At 35.7% G+C, this 18,672-nt stretch overlaps 1 protein-coding gene across 1 annotated transcript in view; it reads left to right on the forward strand.

Annotated features, from left to right (window-relative positions):
* The window catches only part of shtd (anaphase promoting complex subunit 1), a 989,031-nt gene that overhangs the window by 814,275 nt on the left and 156,084 nt on the right, over positions 1 to 18,672 (forward strand). The window contains exons 38-39 of the mRNA XM_090370159.1: positions 575 to 652; positions 7,522 to 7,589. Of these exons, the coding sequence (XP_090226285.1) occupies positions 575 to 652; positions 7,522 to 7,589 (146 nt within the window). The remainder of the gene's footprint in view (positions 1 to 574; positions 653 to 7,521; positions 7,590 to 18,672) is intronic.

Here is an 18,672-nt window from a genome sequence, read left to right on the forward strand (position 1 = left end):
ATTTCATAAATTTTATGAAAATGTTACATACAGTACTAAATATTGAACAGTGGCTCTATTAACCTTATTCTGTTTATAAAAATGTTTATCTGATAACAAAACACTTATTTTGTCGTGTTTTGCCTTTTATAATCATCCATTGGTGTCTCCTGTATGAGATTCCAACAATAGTCTGCCAACATATTTGGACTCCATTTTCCCTGGTATCTTTTTCCCATTTGAGAAATTCCTTGGTGAAACCTTTCACCATGTTCATCGGACACCACTCCCAAGTTTTCAGGAAAAAAAGTCTAATTGGGAATGTAGAAAATTAAGTTTTAATGATAGATCTTGGTTTTCAGTCATTAACCTATGATATTTGAAAAGTGAGGGTGATGAGAACTTTTTAAGAACAGATGAATTTATGAGCATATTTCCTATGAGAATCTGTTGATATTATTTCAGGGAGGAAATTGATGCCGACCAGTGTCATTTGTAAAATTATGAAAGTTGTTAACTAGAAAAAAAGCTTAACATGTTGGTAAATTAAAAAAAAAAAAAAAATACTGTAATTTGAAAATTTATCTTCTTTTAGGATACACCTTGGTACAAAAATGTGGAGTATACAGTAAAAGCTCCTTGTCTTTTGCCTGAACTTCATCTCCTGAAGGAGGTAAATATTTATATTTGAATGATGTTGGTAATGTGCTATTTTCATTCTGATTCATGGTACTTTCCTCCCTCCCCAAAGAACGTAATTAAAAAATACCTCACAATTTTGTAAGTATGCAGTAGTGTTACCAACCTCTGAAAATGATTTTTAACGACAGTTTTAAGTAATATCCAGAATGTGAAAAAGAGATTAGTAGTCCATAAAGTTCAATAGCAGAAAATTACAAAGGGGGTGAAAATTATATAAAACCAGCATTCATTCTCATTATCATCCACCACTTAAAGCAGTGTGCCACCTAAAGTAATCTATGGCCCCAAGTATTTTCCAGTCAACAAGCAATTTCACTGAATGCCACTTTGTTCATTTATAGAAGTTATTTGATTAAGCATGGACAGTTTAAAATTAAAAGGCAATTTATCTTTGGCCTGATTTGAGATATAACCCACTAAGAAACTACACGTATACACTGGTCAATATGTGGATATCATCATCATCATCATCAGTAGCAGGCATTTCCGTGGCTGTTTCATTATGTCTGTCACACTATTGAACCTTTATTTTTTTTTTATTATTTATTTATTTTATTTTTTTATTTTTATTTTTTTTGTTTTCTGGCAGTACGACCTCCTTCAATTTCCACATTTCTAAAGTAAAGCAATATTCTTCCAGTGAAAGAATTAAAAAGCCATCCCATATTTCATTAAATTTAGCAATGAGAAATACATTTAGTGGAAATTTCCATTTCCACTCTTACAAAGAAAGGCTTCAGTTCTGAAAATTGCTGCATCTGGAGACTAGTCAACTGTGAGGTGATCTGATTACAGTGTAAAAGGTTTTGAATGGTTTGAGCAAGCTCAGCGCTGATGGGATTCTTCCTCTTGCTCAGATTAAGCACTTGAGGAGGCATAAATACAAATTGAGGAAAGACAGTTGCAGAATAGATTTGCAGAAATTTTCCTTTATGCAGCATGTGGTCGATTGTTTTGGAACAAACTTCCATCTATTGTTGTGGAAGTTGATAGCTTAAATATCTATCACAGAAGCCTATGATAGGTACAAGCTGATCTGTAACCAAGTCACAAAGGAGGTTAGGCAGGCACAGGAAGATTATGAGAAAACTTTGGCAAAGGATGCAAAGAAAGAAAAACAGCAAAGAGTTCTTTACTTATGTAAACCTCTATAAGGAAAGGGCAGAATCAGATTGGTCCACTGGATATTGATGGTTCAACTGTTGATGATCCTGCTCAGGTGGCTAACAAACTAAATGAATATTTTGCATCTACATTCACACATGAGGAATTATTCAGGAAGGGGAATGCCAGAGGTGAAGTAAACTCTGGCAGTGAGCTAGATGATTTTGTAATAACTGAGAGGAAAGTGGAGGAGAAATTGTTGAAGATAAACATAAGAAAGGCACCTGGGGTGGATGTAATCTATCCAGTTATATTAAAGGAGGCAGCAAAGGAAGTAAGCAAACCCCTAGCCATAATTATGACTCGAGATGTGCAAATGTGACTCCAATTCATAAAGGAGGACAAAGGGTGATACAGGTAATTACAGACACAGGTGACACAGGTAATTCTGTTAGTTTAACATCTGTTCCGGGAAAATTAATGGAGGAATTTTTTAAATAAGCACTGCAGAATCATCTAGACAACACTTTGGTTATAGTCCGGACACGAAATGGGTTTGTTAAGGGAGTCTTGTCTGACCAATTTGACTAGATACTAATGGTGTTATTACAAAGGAAGATGCAAAAAATAATATGACATTAGATCTTAGGAAAGCTTTTGATACTGTTGCACATGGAAGATGATACTGTACAAATTGTAGCTGTATGGCATTAAGGACAAAATACTGCTATGGAAAAAGGGATGTAAACTTGTTGAGTTGAGTGGGAGAAGACAGAGAGTGGTAATCAATGGACACTGTTCTTCATGGATTGATGTTATTAGTGAAGTCCCCCAGGGTTCAGTGTTGGGTCCATTGTTGTTTTCTATATTTATTGATGATATTGATGATAGTATATCAGGCTTATTGTCTAAGTTTGCAGATGATACGAAGGTTGGCAGGATTGTTAATGACACAAATGACAGTGCGCTACTGCAACAGGATCTAGAAACGTTCAGCAAATGGGCTGAGATATGGTAACTGAAGTTTAACGTTTTCAAATGTCAAGTACTCCCAGAGGAACCCCAGAGCAATGTATCAACTGTGTGGTACTCTACTCTGGGTGGTAAAGAATGAAAATGACCTGGCCGTAATTGTGCAGTCAGATATGAAATTTTCTGAACGGTGCAGACAGTCTGCAGGAGCAGCTCATGGTGTCTTGTCATTGATATACAGCAATTTTTCTAGCAGGAATAAGGTGGTGATTTTCCTCTCGTATAAGGCAATGGTCAGGCCACACCTTGAGTACTGTATACAGGTCTGGAGGTCTCATTTTAGGAAGGATGTAGAGCTGATGGAACGAGTGCAGAGAAGGGCAACAAGATAAGTGAATGGAACAAAAGTTTGTACTTACAAAGAATGCTTTAAGTTGTGCAAATTCCGGTGTCTGGTGGCTAGGCACCTGCAAGGTGATTTGATTGTTGTGTATAAGGACCTAAAATGGTTTGAGCAAGCTCAATGCTGATGGGATTCTTCCTCTTGCCCAGATTAATCACCTGAAAGGATATAAATTCAAAATGAGGAAAGATAGTTGTAGAATAGATGGGCATAAATTTGTCTTTAGTTAGCGGCAGGTGGTTGATTGGTGGAACAAACGTCAGTCTATTACTGTAGACGTTTACAGCTTAAAGAAATTCAAAGCAGAACTAGACAAACATTTAGAGCAAATGGATGGGTGAAACAAGAAAGGGTTTTCTTTTTTTGGCTAATGCTGTATACACTTGCTTTCTTGCATCGTATGCCTCTACTAATGCTAATGCTTTAGAAATGAACAGTGTGTATCTTTTATAATTTTAAGCTTTCCAGCATCACTCACACAGCCTCTCCTCACCATGAAGGGTCTTACATTAGTAAAGGTCAATGCAAAGTACATTAGAGCCTCGATAATCCAAACTAATTGGGACGGGGGGGGGGGTTAGTTTGTACTTCTGATTTGTTTGGATTGCCAGACTTATCAAGAATACTGTTCTGGAGAGTAAAAAAAAAAGGGGGGGGGTTAGTAAGTTTAGAAATAAAAACACTAAGTTGTACTTACATATTTTTATTCATAGGTAACAAAAGAAATGGAACTTTCAGCCACAATAGCATATCTGTAGGCCTTTAACAAAAAGAATTACTTATTTTTTTCTCCACCATTTTCAAATTTCATTTCTTTTCTGCCAGATCTCTCTTGTCAGCAAGAGTAGTTGCGAGTTGTATAGCATTTGGTTTGTTGATCATTTGTCGATTCAGTTTGTTTGCCGATTTTCACGAATCATTTAATTTTGTTAATTGGTAAGTTAATAAAAGTGTCAATTTGTGCTTTATATCTTTGTTTTGATAGCCTTGGATAATATTTCTCCGCTTTTCTCTTACTAGAACTGCCGCTTAATAGAATCAAAACTGATTTTATTAAACAGTACAATAAACAGCACTTACTCTAATTATTTTATGGCACCAGCACATAAAAATAATATATGCTGGTTTGTAATAATTCGGATTATTGATTTTCGGATTTGTGACACCCTACTGTACTTATTCAAGGCAGAACTAGACAAACAATTGAAGCAAATGGATGGGTGAAACAAGAAGGGGTTTTTTTAGGGCTTCGTAGCGGGAGTGCAGTAGCACACGCTCTTTGAGTAGACCGGGGTTCAAGCCCCTGACTGCTAAATGCGGTCGATTTGCCAACCCGCACTGGACCAGTGTGGCAGATTATGGTCCATTTCCCCTCAGTATGAATTGTTGTGGAGGCAGTGGGTTGATAATGGTTGCAGTATACCTTTTTACTTTTTACTGTACTTATTCATCAACTGGTTTATCTAGGAATTTCACATACTCATTACACAATGGTTTTTCTGAATATTTTCTTTATATTTGCACATATGAAAAACTCCTTATCCCCATTCTTTGCTTTCTTAGACAGTAATTTCTCATATGCAGCCTTGTCTGCCTTAACCTTTTTCTGTGGTACCATTACAGATTAACTTGTAACTATTGTATGCTTTACTGCTTTTCATCAGTTTTTAACTTTTTTCATGCCATCTTTTTCTGTTTTATTAAACTGGCCAGTTTTGTGTTTATCTATCTTGGATCCTCCTCTTGCTATATTTTCTTAATGATATATATGCGTTCACGACTTCTGTGATTATTACGTTATAGATATTCCACATTTCAATATTCACACTCCCTCTACAGTCTGCACAATTCATAGATGCCATATATTATCTTAAACTGTCAGTTCCCGTTTTCTGAAATTAAGACCTGTGCCTTTACCTTTAACTACTGAAAATTTTTCTTCATTTTCCAACAAACAACTACATAATCACTACCAACCAGTGATTCCGCTACTGTAATCTCAGTGATGCAAGCTGATTCATTAGTAATGAGATCTAGAATATTTTTACCCTACTAGTTTTGCTAACATGCTGGTACAAATAATAATCTACTTTATTTAAAAATTAATTAGGGCCAATTGGAATCACTCATAATAAGACATTCACACTTTTCTTACCCATTACATCTGCATGTAGACACTCATTATACTCTTCATGGTCTTCTGGTTTGTAGCTTACTCCTACTTTCACTATACCTTTGTTTCTAACTCAGAATCAGATTCAATGCTGGAAGGTGTAACTCCTGACTTAGTTCTTTTTACATTCAAACTGCTTTTGATAAGAACCTGACCCACTTCCCTCCCTATCAATTCTGTCTCCTTCCTGTGTACCACAGTGGAACTCATTATTTCCAGGTGGCACCATGTTTCCATTAGTCCTATTATGTTGGCATTAATTCTCCTAACTAGGAATTTGAATGTATCCATTTTATTGACAACACTCCTATAGACACAGATATGTTTTCTTCTGTACTTTACAATGCTGACACACCCTTTGATGCTATTTAGACATATTAACCCTAGCTAAACATATGTTTTGATCAGGTAAACATGTACCTATATTATCCTTCTCCCCCCCCCCCAAAAGGCTTCAGTTCTGCAAATTGCGCCATCTGGAGACAAGGTACATGCGAGGTGATCTGACCATTGCAGAAGTTTACTTTTAGCCAGTGGGTGGTTGATTGCTGGAAGAAGCTTCCATCTGTCATTGTGGAAGTTGATAGCTTAAATAAATTCAAGGAAGAACTAGATAAACTGTTGGCATGAATGAATAGGTGAAATGGGAAATGTTCTTTTTTTTTTTTTTGCTGACGCTGTATGAGATTGCTTTCTTGCATCACATCATTTGCTAATGTCAGTATAGACCACACTGATAAAATCACCCCCCCCACAAAAAAAAAAAAAAACACTTGCAGAATTTCTCAGCTCTTGAGTTACTCTACAAGGCTTTTGGCTTATAATCTCTGCTGTTATATCTGGATAGAATTGCAGACATACACATTCTCACTTATAATGCAGCATTTTGTCACCATGGTCCATATTTATCCAACAAATCAAATTGTTTTCCTTAATATTATTAGTGGCGCCTCCGTAGCCAGGTGGGAAGGAGCAGCAGTGCATAGCACACGCTTCTTGATTAGACCGGGGTTCGAGCCCGTCACCACCAAATACGGAGGATGCGGAAAGGTCAGGGAATGACTCCCGCAGCAATATGGCCTTAGTTGCTAATGCTCCTAAAAACCAAATAACATTAATATTATCAGTCTGCACATGATTAATAATGCTCCCTTTATTTCTCCCACTCCCATTAAAATCTAACAAACTGTTGGTAATCATTTGTTGCTTCTGGAAAACACCTCAGTTTTAGTCCATTAACTTGACTATTAATTACATTAATTTACTTAACTTCTATCCTTGCTCTGTAATACATACCTCAGTTTTAGTCCATTAACTTTGCCATTAATTACATTAATTCACTTAACCTCTATCCTTACTGTGTAATACTTTGCCTTTAATTTACTTTCAACAAATATATAATCCTCATTTCCATCTTGTTTAAGTGCATATTTTTAGCTAATATTATTTTTCTGTTTTGAATTTCTCTTAATTAAAATTGGTGTTGACCAATAAAGTTAGTAATTTTTTCATCCTGAAACTACAAAATTTGGAAAATTGAAAGTCTAGCATTCACTATCATTTTTGAAATATTCTATAGTGGTACACAAAATAAGATCATAAATTTCTCATTAAATTTTAACATCAAGTAAAAAAATTTTTCCCAGCTAGAAACTATATCCCTCTATTGTTGTCTTAACATAGTTTTTGTCTTCTTTGAAAATAAAGTGTTGTAAGAAAGCAGTGAGAGATTAGGAATTTTAACAAAGATTAACATTGCTTTTTTAGTATTGTACACGAGTAAGTTAATCTTGATTGTTCTGTAAATTGCTTTATATATGTTGGTTTGTGATTAATTTGAATTTTAATGGCTGTGATATTTTAGAAAAGTACTGATGTAACTGTCCATTCATTCCCTGCTTTTGTTTACATGTTGTTATAAGCAAAATCAATCTCCAAAAGAAATTTTTTTATTTATGTGAATATTTTATTTTATATGCATTAACCTTTATTTTTAAATAAATGTTCTAAATGTAATAAATATATCCTCTACATTTATATGTCTACATATTATATACATATTAGATTTTTATTATTATATATATATCTTTTTTTGAAAGTATGCAGATAATTTTGTTATTTTTCTCCTAGAAATTTCCAGTTTCTTTTATCATTACTTTTATAATATATATATTTAAAATCTTTGTAGGTTCTTGTTGAAGATTCAAGATACTGGCCAATAGTATTTGATAGTTCTAAGAACTGGAATGCTTTGAAGTAAGTTTTATATGCAATACTGTTATACTTATTTTGTAGTTCATTATATTTGCTTAACTATTTTGCAACTATGCACATGTGTGCTGAGATGAGTAAAAGTATACACTCAATGTTTGCTGAATTATGACCATCCCATACATAACAGTCCATAGCTCGCAACATAAAAAATCAAACAGCTTCATATGCTAGAGCAGTGGTAATTTGCATGCAAGTCAAAGTGATAAAGTAGCAGTAATGGATAAAGATTTCACAGAGTTTCAAAAGGGGCATGATTGTGGGAGTTTTCTTGATAGGTGCTTCCATATTGGCAACGGCATGATTTGTCAGTCCTGCCGACAGAACTGTAAACGATTACTTAACGTGGGTGTTCCTGTTGTGTGAAAGGTGCAGTGTGTTGTACAGGTACGCCACCTCACTATGTGACAGTTGGGGGAATGGAAGAACAGTGTCTCAAATGACAATGCTTTGCACACTCAGACATATGGGATTCCACAGCAGGCGACCCAAATTCTCTGATGTCGACAACACACTGGACGATTGGAAATGAGTGTGATGTTGAATGATTCAAATACCTGGTGCAACACCGATGGATGCCTTTGTGCAATGCACGATGGGTTCATGGACTTATTGTATGTGTTGGCCACTATCCAGGAAGGCATGGTGGTTACTTAATATGAGGCATGTTTTTTGCTGGCAAGAAACAGAACTGCTAGTGCATATGGACCAACGTTTCACTGGTGAGGTCTACCAGCAGCTCTTAAGAGACCATGTCATTGGGTACACAAATTTTCTAACCTTTTAAAACAATTTATTAATACATACCTATTAAGAAATGACTACTTACATAATGTACACAATATATTAGTACACTTTTAAGAATTATTTCTTAAAATATTTGGTTATTTTTTGTTTATTTACTGTAAATTTACTGTACTGGAATTTACTGTAAATCATTCATAAAAATGTTTGCATTTGTTTAAACACTCAAATATATTTTCTGGCACATTTTATTCACACTTGAAGGCCTTGATGAAAAGTTTCAAATGCTGCCAACATTTCATATTTGGAAGGTTTAATATTGCTTTTGTTGCCCTCATTTTCATTCAACTCATCATCAATATTGTCACTAGTTCTTTGGAGCCACTCGAATATTCAGCTACTATGACAGTATTATCAACTCATACTCATAAAAATTCGTCAAGAACAGTTTCTCCAGTGATCAAACCTCTCTCTTGGAGTTCTTCCCATGATTGCTCAATATCTTGTAGTAGTTCATTCCTTTCATCACTTTTAATTGACATTTTAGCAACACCTGCTTTTGCAAAATAATTCTTAATCATTGTTTCCATTACATCTTGACTCCACACTTTTTCCAACTCTGATATGCACATCCACAAATCAATAACAGAATCTATAGGTTCGTTGATTTCTCTTCTCAGTATAATTTTTTTAAAGTATGCACCTTGGCTAATGCATTTTCAAATTCTTGATAATGCCTTTGCCCATTGGCTGCAGTTTAGACAAGTATTCGGAAGAAAGAAAACAAGCTTCAAACTTGTAAGATTCAAAATTACCAAGTGAAAGGTGGGCAGGGAAATTGGCAACAAACAATGCAATTTTTCTGTTTTCTTTCATCCTTCTATCGAAATTTAAAATACACTGTTCAGAAATTTCACTTGTCATCCGACATTTTTTGTTATAGTTGTAGTCCAACTCTAACAATTTTACTCCTTTGAAACATCAAGGTCATTTACTTTTGCCTATTACCAAAAGCTTTAGTTTTTCATTACTAGCCATGTTTGCACCAACCAAGACTGTAATTCTCTTCTTCAATATAACTGGATAGACTTGATCCACCCCAGGTATGTTTTTTATGTTTAACTTCAACAATTTCTCCTCCACTTTGCTCTCAGTTACTACAGAATCATTTAGCTCCCTGTTAGATTTTCGTAAACTTCTATCCTCCCCTTCCTTACAGAATTCCTCATGTATGAATGAAGATGTGAAATACTCAATCAGTTGGTCAAGTATCTGAGCAGGATCATTAACAGTCAAACCATCAATGTCAAATGGACCAATCTGATTCATCCCCTTCTTTCTAGAGTTTACGTAAGAAGTCTTTGTTGTTTATCTTTGCATCCTTTGCCAAAGATTTCTCATAATCAGCCTTCATTTACCTAACCTCTTTTGTGACTTGATTACAGAGTAGCTTATATCTACCATACGTTTCTGTGTTGCCTGATAATTTATATGCATCCCATGTGTTTTTCTTTTCTGCCACGAGCCTCATTAGTTCATCTGACATTCATTTAGGCCTAAATCTTGAATAGTATTTCTTAGTTGGTATACAAGCCTAGTAGCTTCCAAGATTAATTCTTGGAACTCATCAGTACACTGTTTCCTAGTAATTCCTTTATCTGCAGATTCTGAATGCATGAATAATCAATGCTGATAATCAGATCAAGAGTATTACTCCCTCTGTTGCCCCTTGAACATGTTGCTGTAGAAAACAATCATCCAATAAATCCACATAAGTCTTGCTAGCAGGTGAGTGTCCAACAACACTTTCCAGATATTGATATTCCAGTCAATATCTTAAAAGTTAAAATCCCCTATTACAAGACATTCTGAGTCATTAGGCCTATCATCATCATCAGCCATTATCAATCCACTGCAGGATGAAGGCCTCTCCAGCAACTTTCCATTTCCTTCTGTTTTGTGCAATGAATATCCATTTACTACCCACAAACTCGTGAATTTCATCTGTCCATCTCCGTCATTGTCTTCCAGGTTTTCTTCTAGCTCCTCTTAGGTACCATTCTGTTATTTTCTTAGTCCATCTGTCATGTCTTCAAGCTATGTGTCCTGCCCAAGCTCATTTTGGTTCTTTAGTTTTGATAAGTATGTCCTTTACTTGAGTTTGCTGCCTTAATGCATGTGTTTCTCTTCTTATCTAACAGTCTGATTCCTAATATAATTCGTTCCATTCTTTGCTATGTAGTTTTCAGCTTCTCATTCATTCTTTCAGTGAGTGCCCAAGTTTCACTTCCATATGTCATGGTGGGGAGTATACACTGGTTTATTTTTTTATGTTTCAGACAAATTGAATATTGCTACTCAGTATGTGACTATATTTTCTGAATGCTATCCATCCAAAATTTATTCTTCTCTTGATTTCCAGCCATTTATCATTATTACAGCTAATGACTTGTTATGAATCCACCTTTTCAATTACTGCTCCTTCAACGATTATATCCCTTTCTGTGGCATACTTGTTCATTATTACTTTTGTTTTAACCATATTCATCTTTAGTCCAAAATCCTTACAAACTCTGCATAACTGATTAAGATTTTCCTCTAATTTTTTGGGATCGTGGCTTATGATCACAATAACATATGCAAATCGTAAATGGTTTAGGTACTCTCCGTTCACATTGACTCCTTTCTTCGACCAGTCGAATCTTCTGAAAGCTTCCTCAAGGGCAGCAGTAAACAACTTAGGAGAAATTGTGTCTCCTTGTCAAACACCTTTCTCAATTTTAAATTTATTACTGTCTTTGTCTGGTCTAATAAAGGAGGTAGCGTTCTCATATATTTTCTTCAAAATCATAATATATAGGATACTATGCCTTGTCTTTCCAGTGCCCGAAACATTGCCTTAAGCTGTATGGAGTCAGATGTTTTTTCATAATCCACAAATGCCATGCATAATGGTGTTTTACATTCATTTGCTCTCTCCATTAGTTGTGATATTTTGTGAAAGTGATTCATAGTTGAGAATCCTGTCCTAAAGCCAGCTTGCTCTTTCGGTTGATTCTCATCAAGTATTCTTTCTAATCTGTTAGTAATGACTCTTGTGAACAACTTCTAGATGTGGGATAACAAGCTAATTGGCCTATAATTTCCAATTTCTGATTTATCTCCTTTCTTATGCAGCAAAACTATGATTGCATTATTCCACTCTTTAGGCATCACGCCTTTTCTAATGCATTTTGTGAAGAGTCTTGCCAATTTCTGTGTCATGTTTTAGCAATTTTTCCCAATTTTAACAATGCTACAGTAACTTCGTATCTTCCCAGGGCTTTCTGATTCTTCATTTTCTTCAATGCATGTTTTACCTCATCAGGAAGGATATCAGGTATGTTGTAGGTGTTACTAATTTGTGATCTATCTTCCCCACTGCTGGCATCATTTCCTCACTCCTTGTATAATTCTCTATAGTAGTCTTCTGCTATTTGAATTATGCCTTCTCTGCTGTTTATAAGTACATCTCTATTCTTCAGTTTCAGTATCATCTGTCTTTCTGTATTACTGCTCATAGCTGCTGATTTAAGTCCGTTGTTTTCCATTAATGCTTGTTCTACTTTTCTTGTGTTAAATCCTCTTATGTCCTCTCTGAGTCTCTTTCTAATGGCTTTGCATAACTCAGTATACTCAATTTTGTCCTTGTCAGTGGTTATCTTGCTCTTCATTTATCATCTTTGGTTCATCACGACAAGTGTTTCTTGACTAATTTTTTCTTCTTTGGATGTCTTTTTACCTATAGGTTTCTTGGGCTTTATCACTTTCAGAAAGTTGTAGTATTCCTTGTCGATATCTTGGTCCTGAACAATCTGCAGAAGCTCAAACTTGTTCTTAAGTTCCAGTACATACTGCTTTTCCTCCTCCTCTATTATCTCAAAGACCTTCATATTATTTACTCGAGTCAGTTTTTCTTCTTTTCTTACATCTATATCAAGTGTGCATCTTACCATTCTGTGATCACTTCCAACATTTACTATGTTCAGGACAGTAATATCATTCACTGTATATCTTTTTTTAGTGAGTTTCCAGTTGATTTCATTATTGGTTAATCCGTAATGTGTTTATTACTGGCATTCCTTGAGATTCTGCAAAAATTCCACAAGTCTTTCACCTCTTTCATTTCTCTCACAAATTCCAAAATTTCCTACAGTTCCCCTTTCTTCACTGTTTTGTCTCTTTCCAACCTTAGCATTGAAGTCCCCCATAATGATAGTGTTAAGTGGTTTTCTGCTCATCTAGAAGACTCAATTTCAGTGTACATTTCTTAAACCTCTTCATCATCATGGCTTGACATTGGTGCATAAATCACTATAACCTTTAGCTTGTACCTCTTAGAAATCCTGAGTCTTGACACCCTTGGTGATGTAAGTTTGAATTTCAAAATTAGGCCTATAACACACTCCCTCTCATTTTCCCTTTCCCAGTGCTTATGTCACAAAACTGACTCAGCATTGCACTGTCCAGCAATGTCAACTGGATCCACTTCTTTAGATTTTGTGTGTTCCCTAACTAACAGCATGACCTGTGCTCTCTTCCTATCCTGTCTGTCCTTTTTTTTTTTGCTCATTGTACTCCCCAAATTACAATTCTGCACTACTTATATCTGTGTGACACCATATCGCTGATATCCCAACAATATTTGCCTTTGATGTCTTGACCAGCACTTCAAATTCATCAAGTTTATTTACTATACGCTCATGACATCTAATGAAAAAAGGAGGCAGGAGAAAAGAATTAAAGGAAGAAAGTTTAGATGTTTCAAGAAAGAATATAACGAAATATCTACCAGCGAAAGAGAAATTAGATTCTAGAAATTTTGCTTTATATTGAGCTCTTTGTTAGCTACCTAAAATAAAGTAACCAAAAAAAGCAGGAAAGCTTTAGAACTTTTGAAAAAATAGAAAAAATATAGTTCAATAAAAATACATAATATTGTGAAAATATGATACCGTATAAACAAACAGGAATAATAATTAAAAAAAAAAAGTGCATACATTGCATAGGAAAAAACATACACATGTAGCCATACACTAAGCAATGTATTCTATGTATTTTATCCCTCAATGTGGGCACCTCTAAGTGCTGAGGGGCTTCCCAGTGAAGCTCCAAATTAGCATCGTTGGAATCCAACACTCACACCTTAGATTAGATTTCAGGCTACCACTATGTTTGCCATTGCAAGTGTATATCCAGTATGTTTGCCATTGCAAGCACACTGGATTACTATGGTGGAAAATTAATATTCATATAGGGATATGAGCCAAATGCATACTAGAAACCTCATTCTTACCTTTAATTCAACAACGTCTTCTAATCTGATCAAGGCAGGCTATCTAAATCTGCCCATATGCACCAAATCCTTTAATTTGCTTTTAGTACTAAAAATATGGACACTACAAATAGCTTGTTGTTGTGGTGCTCTTGCATGCATTTGATGTGGGGCAGAGGAGCTGCCTAGATGGATTTAATTAAAATTAAAATAATAAAATGGATTTAATTACAATTAAATCCATCCATATATACCAAAACCTTTAAGGTGCTTTAAGTACTAGAAATGCGGACACTTGAAAATGGCTTGTTATGATGCTCTTACACACATTTGATGTGGTGCAGCGGACAACATAATTACATCCATGTTCAGCTACAAAGCCAACTTTCGTTAACTGCCAAGGAGAATACCCTGCATACTCCCAAGCATGCCAAAGATGGAAAGAAGAAATAGAAATACAAAGACTTAAACTAACATACCATATCAGGAGACAAGAAAAGTAATGAAACCTCAAAATACCAACAACCCTTTGTATGCTCAGAAAGTAGCAGGGTGGATCAATCAGGTGTCACTTCTATATCTGTATCTCTTATTGGTCCACTGCTACCAAAACAGAAAGGTAGAGAAAAGGCTCAGAAACCTAAAGTAACCTCTGTAAATCAAGAAAAAGTGGATTTTGAAGTGAAGGAGCTATCATATTATTCAGTCTTGGAACTCTTTGCAGAGGAAGAAATGAACAAAGGACAGCATCCATACTTCCCCAAAAAAAGATAAATCCAAGGCTGAGAAAAACAAGCCCTCACCACCAGTGCCCAAATAATGGCTGAATTCCTATAGTGGAATTGCCGTGAATTCCAGCAATATATTGATAACATAAAGGCCCTCCTGATAAAGCATAAACCAATTTGCTTTTGCATGCAGGAGACATATCTGAAGGGCACCTCCATAGCCAGGTGGGCAGGAGCAGCAGTGCGTAGCACACGCTTCTTGATTAGACCGGGGTTCAAGCCCGTGAGCCACCAAATACGGAGGATGCAGAAAGGTCAGGGAATGACCACCACATATCCCCGGAGCAATATGGCCTTAGTTGCTAATGCTCCTAAAAACCTAACAACAATAACAATAACAGATCTGAAGGCAAATGAAAACCCTTCCTTGCATAATATTACTATCATATTTAAGGACTGAACTGGAGATAGCCTTGCACATGGAGGAGTTGCTGTCCTTGTTGAAACCAAATCCCATTCCAAGCTCTGCTATCTATCAACTTAGAGGTATGGTTTGCTTTACAGTAAGGTTTTTAATAACTGTCTGCTCCATCTATTTGCTACAGACCTTGATGATGTCGCATTCCCCTGTCTTACTTATTGCAGATTCAATAGTAATAATATCCTGTGGGGTAATGCTGGCATTAATGATGAATTTCAGTGAATTTCACTGAAATTCATCTCTCCCTTCTAAAGGTGGGAAATAACACATTTTTATCCTTATCCAAGTAAGTAAAGGAAAGAGAACAGGGGAGCATTTCCCTGTGATAACCTGCTTACCTAGTGGGATTCCCTATATTCCTTTTAGGCTATCCTAAAATGAAGACAAGGGGTCTCCTTTACAGTAGGGTTTTTAATAACAGGATGATTGCTCACCTTACCAGAATGCCTCCCAACTTCTGGCTGGGTTTAACATCACTACAGTCAGTCAGGAGCCTATCAGTGATACAGTGGCATATATCACAGAAAATATTGTCATGCAGCTTCAATTACAATTCTGAAAACAACTACCCAGTTCATCTACCGTGCTGGAATGCAGAATGCACAGCAACAAGAAAGCTCAAAACAAATCTTATGGGGTATTCTGAAGCTACGGTTAAGCTCTTATCCTTTAAACGGACACACAACAAGCATGCTATATTTGCCACCAGATCCAAAATATATTGGGGATCTACTTTGCACTCACTATTGCCCAGTTGACCAGCACTAAGGTGGTCTGGGACCATACCTGGAAAATACAAATTGCAGACTCAATTACAATTGTCACGGCCCTCGCGGACACAAAAAATGCCTTACTCCCCAGAGTTACTGATCCTGAAACAGAAAAAGGAAAAACAAGCACTTAACTTCAAATCTAAGGATTTTTGTCCTTATAATGGGCCATTCACCATAGAAGAGTTAAAAACAGTTCTCACTCTTGCTAAGGCAGGTGCAGTAGTACCAGATATTTGTTATGATGACCAGCATCCGTTACGAAATGATTAACAACCTGTCACCAAAATCCATGGACTGTCTTCTCTTTCTGTATAATGAAACCTTTCTTGAGGAGCAGTTTCCAACCTCATGGCGTAATGTAATTGTCATTATCTTTCCTAGGCTACAGAATTATCACTCTGACTAGTTGTTTCTACAAAATCTTGAAGAGAATAGTCAACTCCTGTCTTATATGGTATTCGGAGGTAAATGACCACCTCTCCATTGTGCAGTGTGTGGCTTCCAAAGGAACAGGCTCACTTTGAGCCACTTAAGTTGACTAGAAAAACAACTATTTGCTTTTAGGAAAGAATCTCAACTAAAGAGAGACGCCTAAAAAAAAAAAAAAAAAAATCTGGTATCAGTGTTCTTCGATATGGAAAATGCGTGTGACATAACTTAAGATTTGGCTTTTGAAAAGACCCTTATAGCCTCTGCCTTAGAGGTCATCTCCCTGCTTTTTTTAAGAAATTTTTATCCCATCAGTCTTTCCAAGTTCATGGAGCATCCACCCTATCATCTCTTTTGCCAAGAGGAGCACCCCAAGGATCAGTTTTAAGTGCTATGCTTTTTCCAATTAGAGTGAATTCTATTTCACAAAACTTCCTCTAACTGTAAAGAGTACCCTTTATGTTGATGATTTTAGCATATTTTCCCAGTGATATGAAGGTGATTGAGAGACAACTGCAACATGCCAGTTGTCTCTCATGCCAGCTTAGCTTCTGGGCAATGGTTAATAGCTTCAGATTCTCACCACAAAAAACCATTTGCACCCAATAGAGTTGTAATAAGTGCCAATAGAGTCTATTCTATTGGGTGCTTACACAATCGAGCCACACTGGGAAAATATAACATCCATCAGACCTGCCAGCTGTTCATTTGGTGTTCATTATCAAAGAACTGCTCAGATTTATATATCACAGTAGACAAAGTTTCCCCACCACCACCACCACCACTTAGTCAACTTCCACCACCCTGGCATGCTTGTTTTCTGCCCTGTAACTTTTTCCTTAACACCTTAATGCAGTGGTTTTCAAATGGAATGCTGTGGCACCTTCGGGTGCCGCAATATTTCAGGGGTGCCACGTAATTTAGGTTTAAGTTACTTAAACTTTTAAACTTATTTTTTTAAATTTATATATTTATTTCATTATAAAAAGGTGTACAGTATCTTTTTAATTTTGTGGTGATCTATAATGGATGTTTATTTAGTACCTCTATATAAAGAATAAAATTATACAGTGTGTATATATATATATATATATATATATATATATATATATTAAATTATTTTAATGTTATGTGCAAATCTTTAATTTAACTTATGCTAATAATGAAAATACCGTGTACCCTGGGAGCGATGTATGTTGAATAAAGGGGGGAAGAACGGAAAAGAGTAACGTTATAAACAAAGTGCGAATTTTGAAAAATGCAAAATTTGAAAAGAACGAAAATAGAAATAGCAGATTATTGAAAAGAACGACCAAAGTAGAAATAGCATTGCAGTATCTTTCATAATTTCTGTGTCTTCTTCAGAGGTCATCCACCTAAATTATGAAAAAGAACAGCAATACTCTTACTTCTGTTTCTGACATGTTCTGTATGTCAAAAAACACGTGTACGCGGACACGTTGTAAAAAATAATTTAGAATATAAATTTTGAAAAAATAAAATACAAGTTAAGCAAAAATATTATGCCAAAGTATAACATACAGAACATGGATGACCTTACAGAAGTAAGTAACCCGCCAAAAAAGAGAAGACAAAGGAAGCGAGTGTCCGAATGACAAGAATGACAAGAATGTCAATAACTTACCGCTACGTGACCGGTCGACAAAAAAGAAAGAGCCGGAGGTTAAACAGTGTATATATGTGAAGAAACGCTAGCGGCACCTAGCGTTAGACGAATTTTGGTGTATGTATATTTTGTAATTTACGTAAGCGGTGGAGCTACGCTAGGTTCAAGTTAAGTACATGATACTCAAACTTTCGGGATAGCAAAGAAATATAATTGCTTACAAAGTAGCAGTAGAGTAGCTAAACTTTGTTAAGGCGAAAAATTATGATTGGGTATAGTAAGAAAAATAGTACTCTGATATTGCTTTCGTTACACTAATCGCTCACAGAGCATAAAATGTAGAATTTAGTAAAGCAAAAAGATGATGAAATTAGGGATATAAAGTTGGGCTAGGGTAGTTCGGGGTTGCAAACCCGTTCCTATAGTTAGGACCCTGAACGACTGTCCGAGAGTAGGTGCATCATGTACTTAAGTCAGTTGTGTATCGCCATCATATATGAAATTATTGGAAATACATAAATTAAGTATGTATTTAATTAAACATACTTAATTAAAACATACTTAATTAAACATACTTAATTAAACATACTTAATTTATGTATTTCCAATAATTTCATATATGATGGCGATACAGTATATCAACAAACCAATGGAACACCTATGGGCAGCCCAGCCTCATGCATAATAGCCAACCTATATCTATACTGGTCAGAAACCTCATTTCCACAGGAACTAATACTATTTAGATATATAGATGACCTCATAGTAATTAACTGCCCGAATTTCATCCAGGATTATGTACATCTATACCCTAGCGAACTTGTACTAGAAAGAACTAACAATTCTGACACAGCAGCCCAATTTTTGGATCTAGACATCAATATAAAAAATGGTATAGCCTCCATCAATTTGTACAACAAACGTGAAGCTTTCAACTTTAGCATAGTAAACTATACACAATGGAATTCCAAT

Source organism: Mastigoproctus giganteus, chromosome 3, assembly GCF_048544385.1.
Source record: "Mastigoproctus giganteus isolate SK-2022 chromosome 3, ASM4854438v1, whole genome shotgun sequence".
Lineage (NCBI taxonomy): Eukaryota > Metazoa > Arthropoda > Arachnida > Uropygi > Thelyphonidae > Mastigoproctus > Mastigoproctus giganteus.